The sequence below is a fragment of the Akebia trifoliata genome, chromosome 13, assembly GCF_017979445.1.
Source record: "Akebia trifoliata isolate Shusen 1 chromosome 13, ASM1797944v1, whole genome shotgun sequence".
NCBI classification, from domain to species: domain Eukaryota; kingdom Viridiplantae; phylum Streptophyta; class Magnoliopsida; order Ranunculales; family Lardizabalaceae; genus Akebia; species Akebia trifoliata.
The window spans coordinates 10,983,535-11,010,253 of record NC_141387.1 but is presented as its reverse complement, the minus strand read 5'-3'; the positions used below and the strand labels follow the sequence as shown (position 1 = coordinate 11,010,253).

Here is a 26,719-nt window from a genome sequence, read left to right as displayed (position 1 = left end):
CCAAAAAATTATTGTTGATCTCGGTTTTTGTCAGGGTGACAATGATCCAACACTATTTCTGTATGGAGAATCTTACCAAAAAGGTATAGAAAGATAATTTAATTACAATACCAGTAAAATTTTGAAAATAAATTGTAAAATAATTAATTTTTTTCTAAATTGGATATTGGCAATTTTCTACTACCAAATTTTTCACAAGTCTTGTTCCAGAAGAAACATTGAAACATTCAATGTTTCAGAATGAATGAATGGTTCATTTCAATTCCGCCACAACATACAGAAACAGCATGAAAGTTTGAACAATGGTTAGGAATCAAAGAACAAAATCTATAGACTGATTATGTAGTTTATAGTCAAATTATTATGGGATCAGATTTGGATCAAAGTTTTGACAACCGAATCAGATTCATATCCAATCCAACTGTCTTCAAATCAATTAAGGACTGACCCAATCTAATCCAGTTCAAACCCAAACAATTAACATCATTCAATACTAGAACCTCCACAAGATAAATCCATAAATGTATGGATCATGCTTTACATATTCTCATGCCAATAACATGTGTGTCTAGGAATTGCAGTTCTCATCTCACAAATGCAAGGTAGCAGCAGCACCTAAGGAAGAAATGCATTTGGACCATTAATGAGGTGAAGAGAGAGGACTAGTTGATTGAGCAATAACTACGGGCAGACACTTCATGCTACACTCCGTCAGGAAAGAATAAATTAGAACTGTCCTGCTATTTATCTTTTTGTTGAAAGACGTGATGAACGGGTACTTGGGCTAGAGTGATCTTTCCTCCAAAAGGCCTCCAAGTTGTGGAAACATTTTACTGTTCTATCCTGTAAATAATGAAAAAGAAAAATAACAAATGTTAGCCATCATACGGGGATGTGTGATGTCACCAAAGACATGAGTTTGCTATCAATCTATGAACATCTTTCATAATATATAGAGAAGAATAACATCATAGGCCTAAGAACAACTATACCATAAGGTTAAAAACTAATTTCACCCTTTAATCATATTGACACCTCTGATATTTCATACAACATGACCTAGTACCAACTTGGCATACCCTAGGGTTTACAAACTGATGGCATACCCCCCCCCCCTTCTTGCCCCCACGACTGTGATCTTCAATACAAGACTATCAAAAAATAACCGAAATGCCCTCCCCACTCCAAACTCTTTCCAAAATTCTTTGATTTTTCTTCCAAAAAAAAACACGTCCACTTCAACCTCTAGACTAAAAAAAAACTTTAGCCTCATCTTCAACCTCACGATTCTTTCTCCTTGAAGACAACGTTGAATAATTTAAGAAAAATTAGTCCTAGAGGTTGATGTAAAATCAATTGGGAAGAGGTATACACATATTAAACATTAGACCAAGTTGAATAGACCTTCCAACTCCTATTGCCAGCGAGATGTTTATCGATTGCATCCAGCCTTTCAATAATTTGTCTGAATGTTGGTCTCATGGCTGGCTTATCATTCCAGCATTCCTCAATCAACCTGTAAGCAAAACATAAGAGCAAGGTTATTCCATAAATGAAAACATCACCGTGTTTTATCCAACAATGGAATGAAGTCAATGACTTCAACACCCAAAAAGAATGAAGTAATAAAGGGTCTTCAAACATGAAAACAAGGCCCACTTGGATTAGCAGTTGGTGAGATGGTATGAATATTATATAAATGATTTAGACTAAATATACACTGTTTACACCCAGTGCATGGACCCACAAGGAGATCATGTTGGACAATTCAACATCATAGTGAGTAGTCCATGCCACATAGTCACCAAATTCTCCAACTTGTTGAAAAAGTGACGATTAAACCATGAATTTTACCTTCACCGATTTAATCATGACTTCTTCAACAAGACACAATTTTGCAAATTTCATGATTAAATCACTATCTTTGCAATTAAATTGGGAAAAACAAAAGATGACTTTGTAGGGTTGACTGTTTGACATGATCCTATGTGGCCCCACTGATGGGAGTACGAAACAGTGTAGATTTAACCTAACTAAAAATAGCATTTAGTGACCCAGAAACAAGAGTTGAAAATCAAAAATTGCTTCAAATACAAATAAAAGGATAATGACAGAGTTTTCACTTGTGGTATTTTCTTCCATCATTGTTCCTTTTTCTGTCTTTGCTTTGTTATGTCACGAAAAGGAAAATCCTTGCTAAATCAAGGGCTTACTCTCTTAAACCATGCGAGTAAAGCTTCGCTGAAGCTTTGAATGGTGGGCGTTGCTTTGCCTCATATGCTTTGGGAACTTCATTATCTTTTTTTATAGAAAATGGAGGGCAGCCTTCAATCATCTGAAGTACAACATAAAACATGTAACTTTAAACTGGGAAAAAAGATGAACAATTAAGACATAACTTATATTGCAACACCAACTTTTTTTATGTTTCACAACAAATGGTAAAACATAACACAACAATATAGAAGAAAATATGATAGAATCCAGCCTCCAACAGTTTTGGATAAGATCTTAGAAGTTCTTTACTACTGTAACTTGAGTTACAGAAATGAAGCCCATGAAATATTGTACTATTTTTGTACCCCTATAATTTGTAAGAACTTGTATGGATATTAAAACTAAAGTTACCACCAATGACTGAAAATAACAAATTAAGATGGAATCCAGTCATAGATATGAAGCCCATGAAATACTACATTTCCATACTCCTGCGTAATGCAGGAGCTTCAAGGGTTTGGGTCCACTACTATTTGTTGTGAAAAGACATGGGGAATCTTGCTGTTATTGAAAATTATGAGCAGGACATAGGGCTTGTCCAATTTAAAATGAATCATGGATGGCCAAAAGAAAGAAGGAATGGGGTAAAAAAAGGGTATTTACATCCCTAGAAAGCCATTTAACCTTGATTGGTGTGTTACAAAAAGAAGTTGATGTGGCAGTATAAGCATTCTTAATGTATCATTATACATTTTGAAGTTTACATTCGTTGGGGAGCATATCCCTTCTTAACTTAACAAAAATGCATCATTCATTTAATTCCATACCAATCAACACTAAAAACAAAGCATACCAGACTAATTAGGATGTAAGACACACAAACACAAATGTACTTAAATTGATAATAACCTAGATATGCAAACAAGAAATAGGTGTAAGTACCAACATTTGCTCAAATCTAGAATGTGAATAGGGACATGCACACTATGTTGATAACCACAGGAATTCACATTAATCTACACCCCCTTGATTTATCGTTATATACAAAGATAGCAAAATATACAAACCATAAAGGAGATAAGTTGAATAAAATCTCAAGAACTTCCATGAGCTAATGAGGATATCAGCAAAATATTTCTAAAATATAAATAACCCATGAAGAAGAAAAAAAGCTTTACCTCCTGTAGAATTAAAGCAAATGAAAAAACATCCACTTTCACATCAAATTCTCCATGTCTATAAACTTCAGGGGCCACGTAACGACCTATTCACAAGAAATAATATTTCAGTGATACCTGGATATTCAACTAAAGGGAAAAAAAAAACAGATAGCAGAAATAACTTGACAATTAAAATGTTTGTTTAGAACATCACATCCATTTTTGATAAGAGCAAATTCGATTTGTTTTAGATGGCTGACATTTCCCTTATTCCACCCTTTTTGTCTAATTAGATTAGAAAAGTAGCAAGATTATTCTGTTAAGTAACCAACGTGGTAAGATATCAACCAAAAACTATGATTTTCTTCCAGCTCCCAATGAAAAATCTTACCTTTAATTTACGGGGGGAAATAGGTAATGACTACGGGAGAATGCAACATATTATCAGACTAATCCATATGCCTTCAAAAGATTCTGCTTAAAAGTACAAGTGCTGAATTTCTGTAAAGAAAACAAGCACCTCTCCCAAGGTTAGGAAGGCAACATGAGGAATGGCAAGGTATCTTTGTCACAGAATAGAGCACCTCTCATAGAGCTTCAAATGAGAAATATGGATATGAATGGAAAAGTAATGCATTCAATGGAAAACAGTAGTACAAGGACATCAGTTAAAGGTAGGAGAGCCATTACATGATCAAGCATGCCTATTGAGACAGAGAGAACAGAGGATGCTCGGAATGGAGGGTAAGCAAGGGTGGTTTGTTCCCAGTTAGCTCTTTTTATCACTCGTTGTACAGTGAGAGGTTCCTTCCTTCCCATCTGTAGCTGTTTGGGGGCCAAGAATACATTCTAAGATTGCTTTCTTTACTTGGACGTCAGTATTAGGAAGAATTCTGACGATAGACATGTTGATGCGTAGAGGTTTTTACCAAACAAACTAAAGAAATGTCCCCCCCCCCCTTGAGAAGCGACTCTGCAGTGTAACAAAAAATGGTCTGCTGACTCTCCCTCATCATCTCTGTTTTAGGTTTTGTTTTCTTCTGATCAAAAGTGTTTGTTGAGTTTTGTTGAGTTTAGAGTGGTTGTGTTTGATGATTTTGTAGCAAATTGGGAGAGGGTTTGTTGTTTACAGGCTGGATAGTTTCTTTGTACTTTGACTTGCTTGGTTGGTCATCTCACCTGACCTCGCTTTATCTTTAATAAAAAATGTATCAAAAAGATAAAATAACAAAAATTAAGGATTAAACAAACTCCGTGCATGATTTGAAATGCCATGCTTTAGAAAGCTAATGATATTTCTAATCGAACAACCTGAATTTTATGTATCCCCACCAGAAGAAATTGAGTTAAAGACAGCTGTAGAAATCATGTCCAATCACTAATTAGCTCTTGCAAACCCAACAAATATTTCTTTCGGCTTGTCAACTCTTTACTGCAGTCTCAACTTGTTTTCATAGTGTTTTTACAAAAATTAGTGACCTCAAATAAAGAGTTATAGTAATTAGCTTGTCAACTGGTAGTGCAGTTTCAACTTGTTTTAGTAGTGTTTTTACAAAAAATTAGCAGCTTCGTGTAAAGAGTTCTAGTAATTAAAGATCAAGGAAGATGAAAGACAGTTGCTGTAGAAAACAGTAAACTTACAAGAAGTTTCTATACATGAAATTGGCACTTCCTCTTTGACTGTATTTGCAACTTTCATCAGCTTACTGACTCCAAAATCTGCAACTTTCAGATGCCCAGTATCATCCCGCAGTATATTTCTGTTATCTTACCCGTAAGCGAAGTAAGAAAAAATTCAACAAGAAACCAGCATACAAATTGAATCTTAATGTAAGAAGTTTCAAAAAACAAAGTTGAGCAAGAACACTTACGAAGGCTCAAGATCACGGTGTATTATAGCTTCGGGCTTATTCTCATGCAAGTAATTCATTCCCCTGCAAAATAAATGAAATCATCGCAATAAGGGAAAATATCTCATGTCTAGCAATCTACACCATCAAATGGTTCTGGTAGGCAAATGGTCTTCAAGTTTCAACATAATGGACCATACACACTATAGCATCTAAAGTGTGTGGAACCTAAATATACTTTTTCTATGTTAGGCCATCAAAAGCCAGCCATAATCTCTAGATATATTATCTCAACTACTCGAGCACAACAACCGATAATGCAATACTGAATGTCTCTTCTGATGACCTTTTAATTAAGCAACGATTGGAAGGTCATTTTATTCCTTATAAATTACCCCCTACACCTCAAAATTTCTTCTTCACCAAATAGACTCTTTGTGTCTAATATCAGAGTTCATAGTTACCTTAAATAATAAAACAATTACTTCATTTGTCACTGATTCTATTTAGCTTTCTGGTAATACACTTTAAGTATTCAAATTTATTTCTATATATTTTATTATTTAAATCCATGCTAGAATTTTTCTACTTTTATGTAAGTAAAATATAATTCACTAATAAAAAGAGGGAGGTTGAGACGATCATCCAACTATAAGAACGGCACAAGCAAAACATCCAAAAACAAGACCAAACACACATGCCTAGATACTACTCAACTCTAATGCCACAACCTGATCCTACCTCCCCAAGAGGTCTTCAAAAAATAAACTCCTAAATTCCTTGAAGATTTTCCACCAAAAGAAAAGCATATGCAAAATTGAAATAATAATCTTTTGAAGTGAGTGCACATGACCCTCAAAGAAACGACAACTCCTTTCTTTTGAGATCCCCCAAAAAAACAGGAAGTGGCTTAAGCCCTATAAAATCCTCGTGGTAGTAGAAAAGCATAGTCAACAGAATACCACCTTAAACATAGAATACAAAGACCTAAGAAAGAACTAAAAGATAGGAAATGGTACTAAATTTCATGAGCTAACTTACAATGGATGAGAACATGATTTATAGACTCCCTCTCAGTTTCACAACAAGAATAAAAGTTCAGGGTGATGAAACCCTATTAAACATAGCCAACCAAATAAAGGAGATTTTAAGGGAACTTTAGGACCCAACACAGCTACAGAAGGGAACGACAAGGCAAATGCTTGAGCTAGGGAATGATAGAAGACCTGATCGAAAAAATCTTGTCCCTATTGACATCCCACATCCATCAATCTTCCGTCCTGGGGCGAATGGTTACTATGGCTAGACTATTAGAGAGGCTAGGGTATAACCAATATCCCTCAATCATTAAATGCACTTCTAAACCTAAAATCCCAAGAAACATCCGAACCAACCTCACTAAGAAACTACTAATCAACAAGCCTCTCCCATGAGACAATGCAAACAGCCTATGGTATTTCTCCATGAGGTCAAACAACCGCACCAGATCTTCCCAGAACTGAACTCTAACACTACTCTCCACCCTAAAGGTAGTTTCCTTTTGAAATTCCAGGAGAACTTTGAGGACACCTTTCCTAATCTCGCAACCATATGAAGAGCAAACCACCCCACTTTCTTAACTGAAATCATTCTTGCCAAATAAAACTTTAATGATTCTCCTCCACAAACTATTATGATCTGAGCCAAATCTCCACAACCATTTTCCTAAAAGAGCAAAATTTATCAGTCTCAGCCTACGGAAACCATGTCCCCATGCTTCTTGACCAGAGCCAGCTCAAGCATAAGGCAACTTAGGCAGTTGCCTAAGGCCCCACCATTAGAGAAGGCCCCCAAAATTTTCCCTTAAAGTATCATAAGCTACAAGATCCGTTCTTACTTCTTGACTGTGCATGGTCATAAGCCAACAGAAACATCCAACATATGAACCCATCAAATGTACCTTGCAATGTCAAGGGCAAATCTCACTGCTGTTGTTGGCTTCAATGCTCCTTTTCTTTTCAAGAATGCGCAAAGATCACCCTGTAACACAAGCAATACCAAGCATAAGGCTTACAAGTAAAATAAAATAAAGTTACATCCAAGAAACTCTCCTTTCCAAACTCCAACCATGAGAGTTTGTATGTGAATGGTGTAAATCGTCACATAGAGAAATTCATCATAGTATAATATCATTTACTAACAATTCAAATAACTATCTCAACAAAATAATGTATTTCTTTAACATAAAGGAAAGCAAGACTAAAGCCTGCAAAGAAGTAGCACAAAGTGTATGCTAATAGAGCCCTTCATCATCATGATTCCTTGCCTCAGCTACTTGAGATCAGCAACATGAATCCCATTCCACCATTCAATTCTAGGGAGATTTCTATTTTCTGTTACAGCATGTAGTTTTAGATCATTTCTAACAACCAAAATTCATGCCATTTTCAGCATTCTTCTCACTCTTTTAGAACTTCAACCGCCACAAAAGTATCCCTCACCAATGCCATATCATTAGTCTCAGCCAAACCACCTTGATTGACTTCCATCACTTCCCTTTATTTAATACCTATTCTGCCATCTCCCTTTATTTAATCCCTATTCTGCCAGCTCAAAGCTTCACTTTGATGTGCTCATTTCCAATTTTCCCTTGCTAGTCTTCCCCTTGTCCATCTCAGCATATTCATCTCTCTTAGGCCTATTCTATGAACATGTTTCTCACTATTGCAAAACTATGCTCCACAAAATACCACTTTTCTTATTCTTCTCGTAAATTATTTCCTTTAGTTTAATTCATAAGCATCAGATATAGAACTTTCTGGAACTGCATCACCACTTTAGACATCAAGATCCAGTTCTATTGCTAGAGTACCTAAAAGATCCAGTCCCATCTTATGGTTCATTAATCATACACACCCAATTAAATAAATATGTAGTCTTCCAACTTAGCACCACTTAAGATTATGTAGAAAAACTGAATTTATTGAGAATTCTTGGATTATCATTACAAATGCCCCAATAGTGGTATTTATAGACCAACTATCCTATTACAAGAATAATCTAGAAATTCAAGAATAATCTAGAATAATAAACCAACTATTCTAGTGTAGAAGATTACAGGAATATTCTAGAAAGTCAAGAGTGATCAAGAATAATCAAGAAGAATATCCTATTTTCTTGATTCTATGAGATCAGATTTCCTGATTCTCCTACACTCCCCCTCAAGTTGGTGCATAGATGTCAATCATGCCCAACTTGCTTGTCAGATGTTCAAAGTTACGTCTAGCAAGCCCCTTAGTCAAGATGTCGGCTGTTTGCTGACTAGAAGGCACAAACGGCAAGCAAACAGTTCCAACTTCAATTTTTTCCTTAATGAAATGTCGATCAATCTCAATGTGCTTCGTCCTATCATGCTGGACAAGATTGTGAGGAATACTTATTGCAGCCTTGCTGTCACAGTACAGCTTCAGAGGAAGTTTCACAGTCATCTTGAGTTCTTTGAGGATTCTGTATATCCAGAATACCTCACAGATCCCTTGAGCCATTGCTCTAAACTCATCCTCTGCGCTACTTCTGGCAACAACATTTTGCTTCTTGTTTCGCCAGGTAACCAAGTTTCCCCACACAAAGGTACAATATCCTGAATTAGATCTCCTGTCATTCACCGAACCTGCCCAATCTGCATCAGTAAATATCTCAACACTCCTTTGATTTGTCTTTTTAAAAAATAGACATTTTCCAGGAGTAGACTTTAAATATCTCAAAATTCGGTAGACCGCCTCGAGATGTTCTTCATAAAGTGCGTGCATAAATTGACTAACAACACTGACAGAAAAGGCAATATCCGGTCGAATATGAGATAAATAGATTAGTTTTCCAACCAATCTCTGGTATCTACCAGTATAAACAGGAACACTTCCCTCTTCCCAAAGTTTTACATTGGGATTCATGGGAGTCTCAGGCAGTCTGCAACCACTCAACCTGGTTTCCTTCAAAAGATCAAGAATATACTTTCGTTGAGAGACAACGATTCCTTTCCTTGAACAAGCAACTTCTATGCCAAGGAAATATCTTAGTGCTCCCAAATCCTTAATCTCGAATTCTAATGAAAGGCTCTTCTTCAGTCTCTTTATTTCGATCACATCATCACCTGTGAGAATAATATCATCAACATAAACTATTAGACAGCAACCTTTCCTTCATGAGAGAACTTGAAAAACAAGGTATGATCAGCTTGTCATTGAAAATATCATTGTTTTCTGACAGACTGTGTGAACTTCTCAAACCAAGCCCTTGGAGACTGTTTGAGACCATACAGGGACTTTTTTAGTTTGCATACTCTTGAGCCAAACTTCTCCTCAAAGCCCGACGGACTATCCATGTACAGTTCTTCCTCCAAGTCACCATTGAGGAAGGCATTCTTCGCATCTAGTTGTTGCAAGGGCTAGTCCAGATTAGCAGCAATAGATAAAAGTACTCTCACCGTGTTTAATTTTGCAATAGGAGCAAAAGTCTCAGAATAATGAATGCCATATGTCTGGGTGAATCCCTTTGCCACCAACCTAGCCTTGTATCTTTCCACTGAACCATCAGAGTTGCACTTCACAGTGAAGACCCATTTACGACCCATTTACAACCCACAGTGGTCTTCCCAGATGGCAATGCCTCAACACTCCAAGTATTGTTCTTCTCAAAAGTTCTCATCTCTTCAAGTACTGCTTCCTTCCACTTTGGAACCTTTAGAGCCTCCTATACACTGTTAGGAATTTCTACACTGGACAATTGAGAGGTAAAAGCAGCAAGAGATGAAGACAATTTTGAGTATGACACAAATTTAGACAGTGGATGACAAGTATAAGATCTAACCCCTTTACGAAGAGCTATAGAAATGTCTAAATCAGAAGGCTTAGACTGATTGTTGGGAAGAGAAAGATAATTACCTGTAACAGACTCAGATTGTTGATTCGTCCTTGGTTCAGAATCATGGCTGTGTTGTAGAGTCAATTCGTCTTTCTTTTTCTTATGATTCTTTTTCAAGTAAACAATCCATTTCCAAGTTCGGTCACCTTCCTTGAATCTATTATCATGTTGTGACATTATAGTAGGCTGTTCCTTATTTTCAATTTCCAAAAATTGTTGTTCAGAATTCTGATTTTTAGATTGTTTTTCAAATGTAGGCCTAGACTCAGGGGAAACATCACTCATAATAGGAGGAGTTTCAAGGAACGAATCTTGACCATTTACTATAGGTGCAAAGATACTAGACTCAGACTCTTGCGAGAGAAACACATCATCTGAGAGAAGAACATGGCTCGAGTTAAATGAATCTTCCTTAAAATCTCCCCCTGAAGATAAATATCCTTAAAATATTGTTGTTTTTCAAAAAATCTAACATCCATTGTAACAAAACATTTTTTCGATATCGGGTCAAAACATTTATAGCCTTTCTGAGTTGGGGAGTAACCAATGAAGACACATTTTATAACTCTGGGCTCAAGTTTTCCAATTTTTCGATGTTCATGAACAAAAACTATACAACCAAATATTTTTAGAGGTAAATCAGCAGAAAGTCTAACAGTTGGAAAACAATATGTGAAAACTTGGAAAGGAGTTCGAAATTGTAAAACTTTGAAGGGCATTCTGTTTATTAAGTACGCAGCAGTTAAAACAGCCTCTCCCCACAGATACTTGGGAACTTTAGTTGCAAAAAGTAACGTGCAAGCCACCTCCAACAGATGTTTATTTTTCTTTCTGCAACACCATTCTGTTGGGGTGTATCGATGCAAGAACTGTGATGAATTATTCCTTTTTCAAGAAAAAAAATTTCCCAAGATCATGTTAAAATACTCTTTCCCATTATCACTCCTGAAAACTTGTATGTTAGTTTGAAATTGAGTCTGTACCATATTGTAAAAATTTTAAAAAACGCTTTCGGACTTTGATTTTTCTTTCAATAAATACACCCAGCAGAGTCGAGTATGATCATTCGTAAATGTGATGAACCATCTCTTGTTAGAACGTGTACTTAACTTATTAGGACCCCAAACATCACTGTGAATAATAGTGAAAGGTTTTGATGGTTTATATGGTTATGAAGGAAAAGATGTACGGTGGTGTTTTGCAAATTCACATATTTCACAATGAAACATAGATGGATCTTTATTGCCAAACAACTTAGGAAACAAATGTTTTAAATATTTGAAATTTGGATGACGTAATCTTAAATGCCATAACATAATATTATTATTGGAAACAAAAATAGATTCAAAGCAGGAACTTATTTGTTAAGATTGTCGCCTCAATTCAGATCCATCATCAAGAAAGTAGAATCCTCCACTCTGTTTAGCACTACTAATCATCCTCCCCGAGGTCAAATCCTGGAACACACAATGAGTTGGGAAAAAATTAGTTTGACAGTTTTGATCACAGGCTAGCTTACTGACAGACAAAATATTACAGGAAAGTTTGAGAACGTGAAGAACATCGTGAAGAGTGAGTGATTGAGATACTATAATAGAACCTTTTCCTGCAATGGCTGAAAGAGAGCCATCTACAATCTTAATTTTCTGATTACCTGCACAAGGATTATACGAAGAAAAAAGATTTGACAACCCTGTTATATAATCGGTTACACTTGAATCGATGATCCAAGTGCGATCAGGGTTGACACCAATGAGAGCTATTTTCAGGTAATTACCTTTTTTAGCCAAAGAACAAGAAGGATTTTTCTGAGACTCGAGAAACTTGTACAGTTGTTCTATCTGCTCCTTGGTGAAAGGAAACGAACTTGAAAAAGACTGCTACTCTTGATCCGAGACACTAGCCTGAAGTGCACGCCCCTCTCCACCAGACTTCTTCCAGTTTTGAGGCTTGCCATGAATTTTCTAGCAAGTTTCCCGTGTGTGCCACGGACGTTTGCAGTGATCACACCACGGCCGTTCAGAACGCTTACCATCCTTCTTCACCTCCTCCTGAAAACCCCGACTTACAAGGGCAGAACTTTCTACTTCCGAGTTAGTAGTACTAGGAACCAATTTGTTGTTAAGCATCACACTCTGCCGTACTTCTTCTCTCTGAACATATGAGAAAGCCTCACGAATTGTTGGCAGAGGAGTTTTCCCTAAAATTCTGCCCCGCACCTCGTCTAACTCTTTGTTAAGTCCTACCAAGAACATAAATATACGATCATTCTCCTTTCGTTTCATGAACCGGACACTATCATTCACGCACTCCCAGACATCATCATAACAGAGGTCTAACTCCTGCCACAATGTCATCAACTCGTTGTAGTAGGAGGTTACATCTCGGTCACCCTATTTCGTGTGCCAAAGTTTGGATTTTAGACCAAAAATCTGCGAAGAATTTTCTAGATCGGAATACGTATCCCGGACTGCTTCCCAAACATCTTTGGCCGTCGGCAGGAACATGAAGGGCTTGCCAATTGCGGGTTCCATTGAGTTCACCAACCACGCAATAATTAAAGAATTTTCTGATTTCCAAGTCTTGAGAGTCGAATCTACATCTGCAGGTTTTGTCACTTCTCCTGTCAAATATCCAAGCTTCCCCTTGCCTTCCAAAATCAAACGAACGATTTGTGACCATTCCGTGTAGTTTTTTCCATTTAGACGGTGGATATTCAATTGGAACAAATTCGTGGACCCTTCCGAACCACTGAATGAGATGGAGGAGTTCAGATTCGAACTTGCGGTGCTTTCCCCTGATGCCGCTGAGTCCTTGTTGGTCGCACCAGTCAAAGCCGTCTTCCACGGATTTTGGCCCGCCATAGGTAATCCCTAGATCAGAACCTAGTGCTCTGATACCATGTAGAAGAACTGAATTTATTGAGAATTCTTGGATTATCATTACAAATGCACCAATAGTGGTATTTATAGACCAACTATCCTATTACAAGAATAATATAGAAATTCAAGAATAATCTAGAATAATAAACCAATTATCCTAGTGTAGAAGATTACAAGAATATTCTAGAAAGTCAAGAGTGATCAAGAATAATCAAGAAGAATATCCTATTTTCCTGATTCTCTGAGATCAGATTTCCTGATTCTCCTACAGATTCCTTCAGAACCAATGACCACTGATGGAGATGTGCTGATCAAAACCCAATCCCAGACCAAGTTGGGAAGCAATGACCTAACCGTAATATTGGCTGCAAGGTTCCTAACCTAGTTAACTTTCCCCGTAAAATCTCCATAATAAGAATACAATAATTAGCATTGCGTGAAACACAAATATGAGCAAATTCTGTAAGATAATTTTGTCCAACACCAACAATTGTCATGCACTACTTTAACTGGAATTGTAATTGTGATTAGTATTCAATTTAAACTTACAAAAAAATTACAAAAGAATTTTTAGTTTGAATATTTGTTTGCAAACAGCTTCCATTAATTTCATTTTATATTCAATCAATCAGAAACAGTATTTGAGTGTTCACAGTGGCACAATGAAAATGCAACCCTTTATTTAGTCCAAGTGCTTGACAAAACTAAGGTTCATGGATAGTTCATGAAGAAAAGTTGAATTTGAACCTACTTTCTCTTATCCAGAAATCAGATGAATTTGGAAATCAACTACCATCAGTCGTTGTGGCATTTGTCAATTTATCGACAGATACCTAAGACAAATCACAAGAAATATCTGCCTGCTGGATTTTACAAAAATGCAGCCATTTCAGGAGCAAGGCTATTTGGGTTACCTCTACTTATCCTAGAAGAAATTCTAACAAAGTTTAAAATCTCGTCTGAGGCAATGTTTCAGTCAGATGAAAAACTAGCACAGTCTCAACCAAATATCCTGAGACATTCCAAAATAATCTGAGACAATCCAAAACATTCAATGTTTCATTCAAGTCTTGGCCAAAGCCAGAATGTTCTACCAAAACAGAAAGAAACTTTGAACCATGATTTTAATCTCATATTATGAGTTTACGGTATACAGGAACGTGAGAGCATCATCTATCAAATAGGTGACTGCAGCTATACTTGGATAGGAGAACAAGTTCTACTCAAAGAATTATAAAGGTATTAAAAGCAAAAGGTAACAAAACATTGTTTACATAAAGAACAATAGGCATTAGCCAACAAATAAAAACTGAAGGAATATCCAAGAGTCAAAAATAGCCAATAGAAAGTTTGTATAATAGTCCTCACATTAAGTGTGATCCTAGTAAAAGTAATTCAAACCAGTGCTTTTAGAGGCGTGTGAGGCTTACACATCGGGATGAGGCTCAATAAAAACACCCTGAAGCATAAGGTTGAAACATAAAAAAGCAAAGGCTTATGCCTCAACCCATGAGGCACCTAAAAGGCATATGCCTCTATGTGAGGCATACACCTCTATGTGAGGCATACACCTTTTGGTCAAGACATACGTCTCACATTAACTTTTCTTTTTTTAACTAATGCATGTCTTCCTCTCTTCTTCTTCTTATTCTTTTCCTTCTAATTTACTTCATTCTTTCTTTTTTGACATCTAAGATTAAATAAAAAATTTCTTACTCATATTTCTTTGTTATTGCTAGTATGCAATATAATTGGAATAATTATAAATGAATTAAAATACAAAATAGAAATATATAAAAAGAAAATCATAAGATTAAATAAAAAATTTCTTACTCATATTTCTTTGTTATTGCTAGTATGCAATATAATTGGAATAATTATAAATGAATTAAAATACAAAATAGAAATATATAAAAAGAAAATCATACAATGAGTTGATTTACAAATAATTTTTTTGTAGTATTTAGTATGATACAGATGAAGTTATTGAAAAAAATAATATTTAGTCGTATTTTTCAATAAGTATAAAATATTTATTCTTGTAGACAGTTTCAATTATTCAAATACAAAATATTTCTATTTTGCTAAAATATAAAATAATCATATTTTATATTATTGATGGTAATGGATTAAAAGTTGAAAGTTGATTTTGTGGTTTGAAATTTAGAAATATGAAATGGATTAGTTATTTTAAATATTATATTACTTAATTAAAAATATAATACATGTCAAGCTTATGCTTTACGACTTGAGGCCTATGCCTCGAGGCAATGGCCAGCCGAGCGCCTTGCCTTACACCTCAACGTCTGAAAACATTGATTCAAACACAATACTAGAACAAATGCAAGGCTTTATTGGTTGATGTTCTAGACAGAAACCATAAAGTCACATGTTTGATCCCAGCTCACTTGCCAAACTTTTTCAAAAAATGAAAAGAAAAACACTATTAACTAAATGCTAGGAACAACCTTTGGTAGATATTCAGTCACAATCATCATTGGACTACTTTGAGTTACAGCCCCCAAAAACTGGACCACATTTGGATGTCGTACCTTCTGAAGCAATTGAAGCTCATCTCTAAAAGCCCTTCTGCAAAATTAAGCAAGGACCACAATGTCAAAGCTAATAGAAATATCTATCAAAATAAAGAACATAAAGCCGTACCAAATAATAGGGAAAATAAATCTCAGAACCCATTACTAGTATAAGACCAACCCACAATTTATCCTCATCAGTGAACACATCCTCCCCAATCTTTTTTACAGCAACTTGAATTCCACGCCATAACGCAGTACGGAATGTTCCCTGTAATATTAAAATGAAATAAGACATATACTAATAATCTTCTTTCTTCCTTCTCTTTTTTGGGAAAGTGAGGCACAGATAAATGAAAGTGTGATAGTTTAAATTTTCTGTAAATAAACTTGCAATAGATAATAACCAGATACACAAACAGCTCTAAAAATACAAGATTAACTCAAAAAATTTAAGTCAAGACCAAGGACTTCTTTCCACCCAAAATATACTCTACATGGTGTTGAACAACAGTAAAATATCTGGCCCCAGATGTTCTTGTGATTGCTATTACTAATAAAACCTTTTTAAGGAAAAAAAACACCAAAATAAGGATCAAAAGTGCGTACATTGTAGTTTTCATAAAATAATCGAAGGGAATAGAGAAGAGAGGAGAGAAAAATAGAAAAGAAGAGAAGAGAAAAGAAAAGGAGAGATCATTGGGTTCAATACCTCCCAGGATCTCACTTATATATTAATTTGTTATTAATAAAGTGAACTGACTAAAATACCCTTATCTATCAATTACATAATAAAAAAAGAGAAAAAACATATATTAATATATTTGCGTGCATTCCCCCTCAAGTTGGTGCATATATATCAATCATGCCCAACTTGGACAGTAAATAACCCAATATAGCCTTGGTAACGTAACCCCTTTCGTAAGAACATCTGCCAACTAATCAGAGGATTGAATTTAGGGAATGCAAATCTGACTGGCATGGTGTTTCTCAAATAGAGTCGAAGTAGGTTCAAACGCCATAGTTTTCCCTAAATTTGTAAGTTGTTCATTTTTTTCCTTTTTGACTTTTTAATAGAAAACCAAAGACTCATGTAGCCGGCACCAAATAGTAGAGAAAAGTCTCTAATAATGATGAATTGCATCATAATTGAAGGGAAACCTTCATTTCCCCCAAAAGTTTTTAGCATATTCCCATTTTCCCAAAGGGTTTCCTCACATTCTCAATTTTGCCCCATTGTTCCTCACAATTGCCCCACCTTTATTCACATCTATCCCAATGTAAATAATATTTTATTAATACTTCAAATTTACTTCTAACATTGTTTACAAACTTCCACCTTGTGGTGCGTTAGGTTCTGCCTTGAAGCATGACACAAGTTTTGGCCTCGAGGCATGTCTTACCAAATCAAGGCTTAAACTTAGAGGCTTGATGTGTAGGGCGAAGTCAAGGCTTAAGCCCCAACTCTACATGAACATATGCAGGCTAAACCTATAAAATACTATAACTTTTTTTCATTATTCCTTTAGCAAAAATACCCTTCCTATTTAAATATCTTCTATCATGAAACAATCCCCAATAGAGAAAATTTAAATCGTACTTTTCGTATCATTTCTACATGTAAATATGACATCCAAGGTCTAGGTAGCTGCAGTTAAAATTACATTAAACCCATGTGTATCATACCATATTTCAACGGTAAAATAGTTTTCTAATTCTGCTATCACTAACTAGAATAAGATAGAAATAGTGTAATACTTCTTAATTTTTCTCTACTGAAAAACAAAAAGAATCATTTTATTGAATTCTTTTCTCCCTAATTTCTCGAAAGCTCATAAGTTTAGTCGATAATCCGTTTGAAGAACAACTGAATGGCATTTGAAAGCTCTCACCGAGATCATTTAATGACAACCATTAGTAACAATCTATCTGAACATTATATTGAATTTATTCAAATTGCCTACTAAAGCTTAATAAGTTGATCTATCATCCCAACTACTATGTTTTAAGCTACTCATTTAGTATTCCTTTCTCATTTATAAATCCATAAATATTTAGTGTTTCTTTCTTTTACTTGAAAATTATTTAAAAAGAGATACCTTGAGCATTACTAGAACCTCACATGAACCACACATGCTCCTCCCCCTAGTACAAGAAAAATGATCTCAATACCACTTATTTTTTAGACGACTTCATTTTTTAGGTCATTTCATGTCCTCCACCAAATGTTCGATACACTCATCATATTACTCCATTGATTGGCAAGTTGAAACTCCCCTCGCCTATTTATTGTTGAGTGTATATTTTCCTCCACTCTCGGGTGTGTACCCCAGTTAAGTCCCGTGACCCTCTTATATTCATAGTTGTCCCCCCTTCTCCAATAGATCGTTCTTTTGGAGTAGTTGGTTGGTTAACATTTATTAATACAACTTTATGTGAAAATAAATCCAGCACAGCAAAATGACAACGAAAAGTAATTAGTTAACTTGATGACTGGATGGATAAGCAACTCCAGGTTGCATTCACTGTTTTTCAGGTTGATGCTCCATACAAAGCATGTGAGGGAATCGATCAAAAGGCACAGGTAAATAAAATAAGGTTAAGATGGAGTACTATTAGAACATGTTCTACAAATAGAAAATATACCTGAAACACAAATTGTCAGTGTGTGGGTTTCGCATCATAGGCATTAGGCAAAGTATTAGTTCTATCATTTTTTAAACAAATCATCCAGAGATAAAATCAGAAATCCCTGAAATAAAGAGAAAAAGATAGCAAGGTTACCTTAGTTATGTCGACGCTATTAGTAAAATCAAGCTCGTTAGGATTGATCTCATACTCTGGGATCTCACGGTCATTTTGGACATGCATAGGAGCCATCTGAAGTAGTAACAGTAGTAAGACTATTTATTTTTTTTTTTTGATAAGTATAATATATTGCAAAGAGGAGAACCGAGAACAAGGAGGCCGAGAGAGCCTCAAAAGAACAACAAGGAAAGAAAAAACAAAAACACTAATTACATAACGAGTCCCATCTAAAAATAAAATCATCAAAAGAAGTCCCTGCAAACTCTATGTTTTGCTTAGACCATAGGTATAATAAACCCAAGATCTCTAAAAAACATGCATGAGAGCTTCTGATCTTGTTGTTAAACACCCTGTTATTTCTTTCAATCCAAATCCCCCAAGCAATAGCCGAAGGAAGCATATTCCACAGGTAACGTTTTCTGGTGTGGAAGACTTTACTGGTCCATTCATCCAACAAGGAAGAAAACTTACGAGGAAGAACCCAATTAATACGAAATAAACCAAGGAAATATGACCAAATTTGATAGGAAAATGAGCAATGAATTAAAATATGGTCAACCGATTCTCCTTCCAACAAGCAAAGGGGGCAACAGTTGGGAGTGATCCAACCCCGAACAATTAAGTTATCCATCGTAAGAATTCTACTAAGGGAAGCCAACCAAACAAAGAAGGAGATTTTTGAGGGCACTGACCTTGACCAAATAATAGAACCTGGGATGGCCCGCTCAACAAGAGGAGTGAGCTGGTTATAGAATGACTTTACGGAGAATCTCGAATCCTTCGCTTTAGTCCATTCCCACCTATCCTGATCGCTTTCATTGAGGTGACATGTATGCAGGAGATCAAGGAAAGATGTAACCTCAGTTAGCTCCCAATCATTAAAATTTCTTCTGAACCCCAAATCCCAAGTAGGACCGGACTCGTTGTGAACCAAACACTGCTGAATTGAATGGTTCTTCTTAATAGAACAAGTGTATAAGGATGGGAATTGAGTCGCCAGAGACAAAGAGCCACACCAATTATCTTCCCAAAATCTGATTCTGTCCCCCATGCCTGCTTTGAATCTAATCCCTTGCTCAAAATCCTTGCTAACTTTCAAAATCCCTTTCCAAACACTACACCCATACGAGACTTTAGACTCGCCGCTGTACCAACCTAGACTTCTGTCCCCATATTTAGCTTTAATCACCTTCCTCCACAGACTACCCCTCTCCTCACCAAACCTCCAAAGCCACTTACCTAGAAGCGCTTTGTTGGTTAATCTAAGACCCCTAATGCCCAAACCCCCTTTCTTCTTAGGCATGCAAATCGTCTTCCATCTAACCAAATGATACTTCTTCTTACCATTCTTATCATTCCAAAGAAAGTTCCTCATGAGCCTTTCCAATCTAACTTCGACGGACCTCGGGAGTGTGAATAGAGAAAGAAAGTAAACTGGAATACTCATTAAGGTGCTTTTTATCAAGGTCACTTTCCCTCCTTTCGACAAATAATTAGCCTTCCACGTACTCAACCTTCTTTCCAACCTCTCAATCACATCATCCCAAATTTTAGAACTATTGTAAGGTGCTCCCAACGGTAAGCCCAAGTAGGTAGTGGGCAAGGTATCATACTCACAACCAAGAGTAGTGGCCAGCAAATGAATATCTTCTACCTCCCCTACTCCGAACAGTTTGCTTTTTTGCAAGTTAGTATGTAATCCTGACATAGCCTCGAAACAACACAGCAACACACGGAGCACCCTCACTTGGTCCCTAGAATGTTCCAAAAACACTAAGGTATCATCGGCAAATTGAAGGTGAGAGATCAATGGTCCTTCATTCACCCTGAACCCCGAGAGCTTACCTAAATCAACCGCTCTTCTAAACAACCTCCCTAAAGCTTCAGCAACAATAAGAAACAAAAACGGAGATAACGGATCCCCTTGTCTCAAACCTCTTGACCCTCTAAAAAAACCAGTTGGGCTCCCGTTGACAAGAATCTAGTACGAAACCGTTGTAACACATTTCATAATCCAACTTATCCACCTCAACCCAAAACCCATCCTTCCCATCATATATTCTAAGAACTCCCAGCTCACATGGTCATAAGCCTTCTGTAAATCAATTTTTCCTATCAACCCCTTTTCCTTATTTTTGATCCTGGAATCTAGACACTCATTGGCCATCAAAACGCCATCTAAAATTTGTCTTCCCTTGATAAAAGCTCCTTGCTCATCCCCTATAAGACTTGGGAGGACTATTTTCAACCGCATCGCTAACACTTTGGATATGATCTTATACACCGATCCCACCAAACTAATGGGTCTGAAGTCTCCTAGCTTATCTGCCCCGGCTCTCTTAGGGATCAAGGCCACGAATGTGCTATTAAGACCATAATCCAGTCGATTCCTCTCTTGCAATTCCTTGATGACTTCCATGAGATCTCTCGAGACGATGTCCCAACAATGTTTGAAGAACTCCATATTAAAACCGTCCGGACCCGGAGACTTATCCCCACTCATTGAAAAAAGAACTGATCTAACCTCCTCCTCCCCTATTTGTCTTTCCAACCACTCCCTATCCTCTTGATTCAAAGAATTAAAGTCTAGATTGTCCGGCCTCGGTCTCAAGGGTTCCTTTTCCTTGTAAAGATCTTTGTAAAAACTCACCACCCCTTCCCTAATTTTCTCTTCTCCTACCACCATGGTCTCAAGTAGTAAGACTATTTATCACAAGTGACAGAAAAAGAAAACAGTGTAATCAAAGCCGTAATGCGCTAGGCGATGTATGTGGCTAACTGGGTGCCTCAAAGACAAGGCATTCCAAAGCAACCAGAAATTAATTTTATTCAGTCAATACATAGTTTTATAAGATTCAAATAGTAGACAAAAATTTCACTACTTTCCTTAATTCATGAAAGTAAGATAAGGGTGTTTGCAAAGAGTTGAGGGGGTTTTGAGTAGCAACTCCCAACTTGCCTGCAACTTCTGTGTGAGTGTTGGGAAGCATATGGCATTTTCTTCCAGAAAATAACCATTCAATTCTTGGTTCAAAATACCTAAGTCCGTTCTTACTCAATTGCCAACTGTCAAGAATTCAAAACTCCCTCACTCCCCCTTCCAAACACACCCTAATTTTCTTCAAATCATGTAATCCAAATAAATAAGAATTAATTGGTTGTACATGACATTCAACAGCTGCCCCTACTACACAAATGTTTGCATGAACTATGAAGAAAATTTCATTTTCAAATAGAGTTGCTACTTACTATTGTTACAAGAAATTGATTATTAAAATAAAATAAAAAAAGACAGTGATGATTGTATCTGATTGTTTCCTTCTAAAACAAAGCTCTAAGGTCCTGCCAGTCTTTGCCTTGTAACGGAAGAAGAGAGAACAACATGGTAGGAAAAAAAGTGCAAATATAACCCTTATCCATTAAATCATTTAACAATATAAGGAAAGGCTTTCTCCTCAAATAGAAAGATAAGAGTGACCCTTATATTATGCAAGCACTTGTTTGTCCATAACAAGGTGAAGTGGTGGGCAATGCTTTGACTATTCTAGGACAACAAGCCAAGAAACCAAGGTCATGGATCTGTAAAACAAATGCAGAACTAATCTGAAACATAAAATCTACAAAATGATACAATGCATAAGACATACCAAAGGCTTCGCACCATGCTTCTCCAAAATTTTGATCACATCGTGGTTTTTGTAATGTATTGCATCCGCAAAAGGCTGTTTAAGCAACACTAACAAAATTAAAAAAGTAATTTCAAATGATTTATTCTTTTAGATAACAGTAACAAACATGACCATCAAGCACATAACAAGAGAGCACGATCCACAATCATTTCAAATAACATGTTTCAATGTTGTAAGTTCCCATGGGCTAAAGTTTCGTTCCATTTTGGTCTCGACTGAGACCAGAACGAAGCATTGATCCCAAAACATTGAACGTTTTAATAATGTTTCAGATTGTGTCAGGATGTTTCAATCAAGACCGTTTCGGTTGTTCTCTTGACCAAAACTTTTCCTCAAGATACGATTGTATACCTTGGTCGAAACATTTCCCAAAATGAATAATAAGTAAAATAGGAAGCTTCAAAAGTCTTTGGAAAAGAAACGATATTTTATAACGATTATGTTTTCAAATTTGTAATACATGGAACAAGCATTTTGCACGTATAATTGTCTCATCCTTGTTACCAATAAATAAGCTTCAATATGTGATTTCCTTGAGTAAAAAATAGATTTTATTTGAATTATTTTTAACATGCCCACGTAAATGACCATAGATGCAACTTGCAAGATGGCTTACGTGTTACTCGAAGAAAACAATGTTATGCACTAAGTTTTAGGCAGTGACTAGTAAGGTTTGGAGGGGAAGAAAAGGATTCTGGTAGATTAAGGGAAGCATCATAGCCATAGTATTAAATTTTGACATATCATGAATACACCGAAATATTTCCATTTCCACATGGCCCAACTTGAAATTTAACCAACAATTCTTTCATATATTTCAGTGCAAATCACTATTGCAGTGAAGTGCACAATTTCAGCCCTAAGCAAACCTTAGATTTTAGTTTTGGAGGATAAAATTAGACATAACGACTAATCTCACCCTCCAATACTACTTATCTTAGTCATGAGCATGATTGAAAATATTATCTTGATTCAATGTTTCAGTTATCTAAAAAACCGAAATGATACCAATACATTAATCAACATTTTCAAATGGGTCTTTCGGAGGAGATTGAGGTCAAGGGCATGTCTTTTTTTTATGGGTAAACTGGCCTTGAAAGTTGAACCCACGACTTCAAAGTTGTTTTGCAATGGGTCAAACCAATTGAGTGGGTTTAAGCCCAGGTCAAGGGCATTTCATCAGTTTGAAAACACAAGGGTTCTCTAATTTTTACCTAAAGGTGGAGGGGCTTGCTAAGTCACCTAAGTATTTAAGAGAAGACCGAGGTCAAGGGCAAGTCATAAGTTTAAAAACATAGAGATCTCACCAAAAAGAAAGAAAAAAAAAAAACAGAGGCAAAAGAGAGAAGACAAGCATATGAGAGTCTGAATAAGAAGAAGAAGAATTGACCTCAAAACTCCATAACCAATTCAATGAAACCTAAACTATTGAATGTTTCGATTATGTGTCTGTTTCATCTCGTAATGTTAAAAAACGAGACATCTCGTAGCCAATACATTCTGAGACGAAACAAGTTTTGTTTTTTTTTTTTATCAATCAAAGATCTTTATTGAAACGAAACACGTTTGAGGTGACCATGAAAAGGTACAAAAACAAAAAAACAAAAAAACAAGAACGAAACAAGATTTTGAGCCTTGGACATGAGCTTATATCAACAAACCACCTCTCTCCAAAACTATTGAATGTTTCGATTATGTGTCTGTTTCATCTCGAAGTGTTAAAAAACTGAGACATCTCTCTACCAATACATTCCAAGGGAAACAAGATTTTGAGCCTTGGTCATGACGTTACGTCAACAACAAACCACCTCTCTCACAGGGGAAAAAACCATGCATGTGAACTATAGCCATTTTCTTTTATGCCCAATCCATATTCAACTTGTATTCGAATGTAAAATCATCTTTTTCTATTGGGAAGTTGGGAGAAAATGATTATCATCTACACTATGTCCCAATTACTAGGTTAGGATTTGGCAACCAAAAGGATTAGGGAAAATTACTAAAAAAGAGTTAAAAAAATAATTAATTACTCAAAAAGTATTATTTTTTAACAAATTACAAAAACCGGTTTAACGCGCTGGACTGTCTGGCATTTTTTGAAATTGCTGAACCATCCAGCATGTTGTGCTCTCCTACGTATTCTAAGTGCCTTTGGCTGAGATTATGAGCATTGTAAAAGAAACACTTTCCTTACAATTTTGTAAGATCCAAAAAAATAATGATTCTTGAGCTTGATCGAAGGTTTTAAAATGGACGGCTACTGACTTCTGAACCGAACTCCCAAATTTAAAATTAAAATGTAACACTAAAAAATATTTTGTAAAAATTTTTTTTTTTTTTTTTTGAAAGTTCATAGAATTTTGTCCTCTACATCCCTGAGGCATCGGATCATGTTTTGATGCTACAAGGTGAGCTTAAAGACCCTTAGTAAGTTTTCAAATCTTACTAAGTTAATTAGGCTAGCCTCACCCTTTCCATACTCAAATTGAAAACACATTGAACAGTTCAGCGTGTTATATTGTTTTTGGTAATTTTTTTAAAATTAATACTTTTTCAATAATTAATTTAAAAAAATTACTCTTTTTTGGCAATTTTCCCTCAGAATTATATCAAATAAGACCAAGATATGGTTTGCTACAATTGGTTTACATTAGTGATGAGCTCTGAATCTATATTTTTTGCACTAGTTATAGATGAAGTATTTGTTTATCTCCCAATCATTAGGGTCTCTCGGGTGTTTCTTGTAAAGTGTCTCGTGTATCCTCTTTGATAAGTCTCTTGTATCTTTTTTGCTGGTCACCTCGACCACTTTCAATATAATTTGCAGTTACTCATCAAAAAATAATAATAATAATTCAGAAATACATAACATCATTCCAAAACTATCTATGCTTCATTCCAACAATATGGAGAATGGGATAACATCATTTCAAAACTTTATACAGTTATTGGATCTTGGATGAGTAAATTTGAAGGACAATTCACATAGGAAATTCCACTAGTTAACGAACAATATGGGGATTGACTTGGGCAGATCATCTCAGTCTCGGACTACTTCTAAAACGATGATTCATACTTCCAGACTAAAATGCTATTTTTCCAAGAAATAAGAGGTTACAAAGAAATCTAATAAGTGGATAAAGTAATCATCTGTTTCAGTTCATAAGCATGTTTCTTGGCAGGAATTCTATCAGAATTTAATTTTTTTGCGAAAAATGAAAATGAAATTCAACCAAAAATCAGGAACAAGAAATGATCCATCAAATAAAATAAAAACAATGAATTGAACATACCGTACTACCCCATTGATCTTCCGGATCAACCTCAGCACCTCTTTGAAGCAGCAATCCAACAACATCAGTAGAACCCTGACAAGCAGCGATATGCAGAGGCGTCCTACCATCACTGTCTTTGAAATTCACATTCGCTCCTGAATTCAAAAGCTCACTGATCCCTTCAAGATCACCTTCCATTGCAAGATACATGAGCCGAAAAGAGGGATTAATTGCTTCTGAATCTTCAACTTCATCAAAAACTTTCGATCCATCTTCACGATCAGGTTCACGCGATGATTGCTTCCCCAAAAGAAACCTCGGAGGAGCTTTTGATTGCATTTTGAAAATAAACTTGAATTCAACAAGATTGAATCCTAATCTTCAATCTTCGATTACCTCAAATCTCGGAATTTCACACCTTAAACCCTACTTTTCTTGAAAATTGGATTCTGTAAATCTTAATTTGGACATTCTCGCTAAATTTGGCAGGTTAAAAGAGAAAGACAGGTGTAAAAAATCTCAAAAACTGCCAGAATTTTAGGGATTTTTTAGGGTTTATGGGACCTTTGGAGATCAGAAAATGCTGAGAGATTAGAGAAAAAAAGGAATGAAAATAAAAAGAAGTCGATTCGAATGAGAAAATAAGAAGATTCCTTCAGAAGCATTTCGTCCCTTTCTGCAATTTGAAATTTTTAAAAAGAAGGAATTTTAAAATAAAAAGTTTTTCGAATTTCCTCCTTCATTAATATCAAATATTATACTTATTTCCCTAAATTGAATGTATAAATCTCTGCCAACCTCAGAATCAAACCGCATGGAACACGTTAAGCTGCCTTAAATAAGAGAACTTCCATTGCCACACCAACTTTTACTAACACCATGCCAAGCTGTGAGCTAATTCTTGAGAAAATTCCCAAAGTATACACAAATTTTGTAAAAGTTCTGATTTCGGAATTGTTCATTTTAATTCCTAGCAGGAGCGGATCCAGGATTTTCTTGTAGTGGGGGCAAACTATGGTTAGTTATATAGTTGAAGAACTTGAAGATGAATGGTTTTACGGAGAAATTCAAAGGTTTTTTTTTTGTTAGAAATTGAAAAAAAAAAAAAAAGGATATTTAAGTCATTTTCAATTAGTATATGAAAAGACCCGACCAAGAGGCAATGTCATCAACAAGAAATTGAAAGCGTGTGGGGGCAAATGGGGAGAGAGGTGAGGGTGTGAGGGCAAATGAGGCATGTAATTAATAGAAAATATAGGGGTGTCTCAAAGTTCTACTAGCTCCGCCCTTGATTCCTAGGTATTCTAATTTAAAGTGAAGATCTCGTTGATAAATTACCAATGAGATTGCAAGAAATTTTTAAGACAAATATCCTTGAGTTTTTTACAGCAAGCTCGCCTGTATT

The 26,719-nt window shown here is 35.9% G+C and overlaps 1 protein-coding gene across 2 annotated transcripts; it reads right to left on the bottom strand.

Annotated features, from left to right (window-relative positions):
• Positions 1 to 306: 306 nt before the first annotated feature.
• Positions 307 to 26,002, bottom strand: LOC147387832 (serine/threonine-protein kinase 12-like). 2 transcript variants are annotated; one of them, XM_086419999.1, is made up of 12 exons: positions 25,333 to 26,002; positions 21,998 to 22,072; positions 18,327 to 18,422; positions 15,728 to 15,813; positions 15,561 to 15,597; positions 7,167 to 7,246; positions 5,249 to 5,311; positions 5,019 to 5,137; positions 3,396 to 3,481; positions 2,214 to 2,335; positions 1,405 to 1,516; positions 307 to 843 (listed from the first exon to the last, which is right to left on the bottom strand). In XM_086419999.1, the coding sequence occupies exons 1-12, from the start codon at positions 25,651 to 25,653 to the stop codon at positions 745 to 747; spliced, it is 1,296 nt and encodes a 431-aa protein (XP_086276125.1). In that variant the 5' UTR covers positions 25,654 to 26,002; the 3' UTR covers positions 307 to 744. The 2 variants fall into 2 exon arrangements, with proteins under 2 accessions (XP_086276125.1, XP_086276124.1); XM_086419998.1 differs by having other exon boundaries at positions 15,477 to 15,597; positions 25,333 to 25,999.
• Between the last annotated feature and the right edge of the window lie 717 nt (positions 26,003 to 26,719).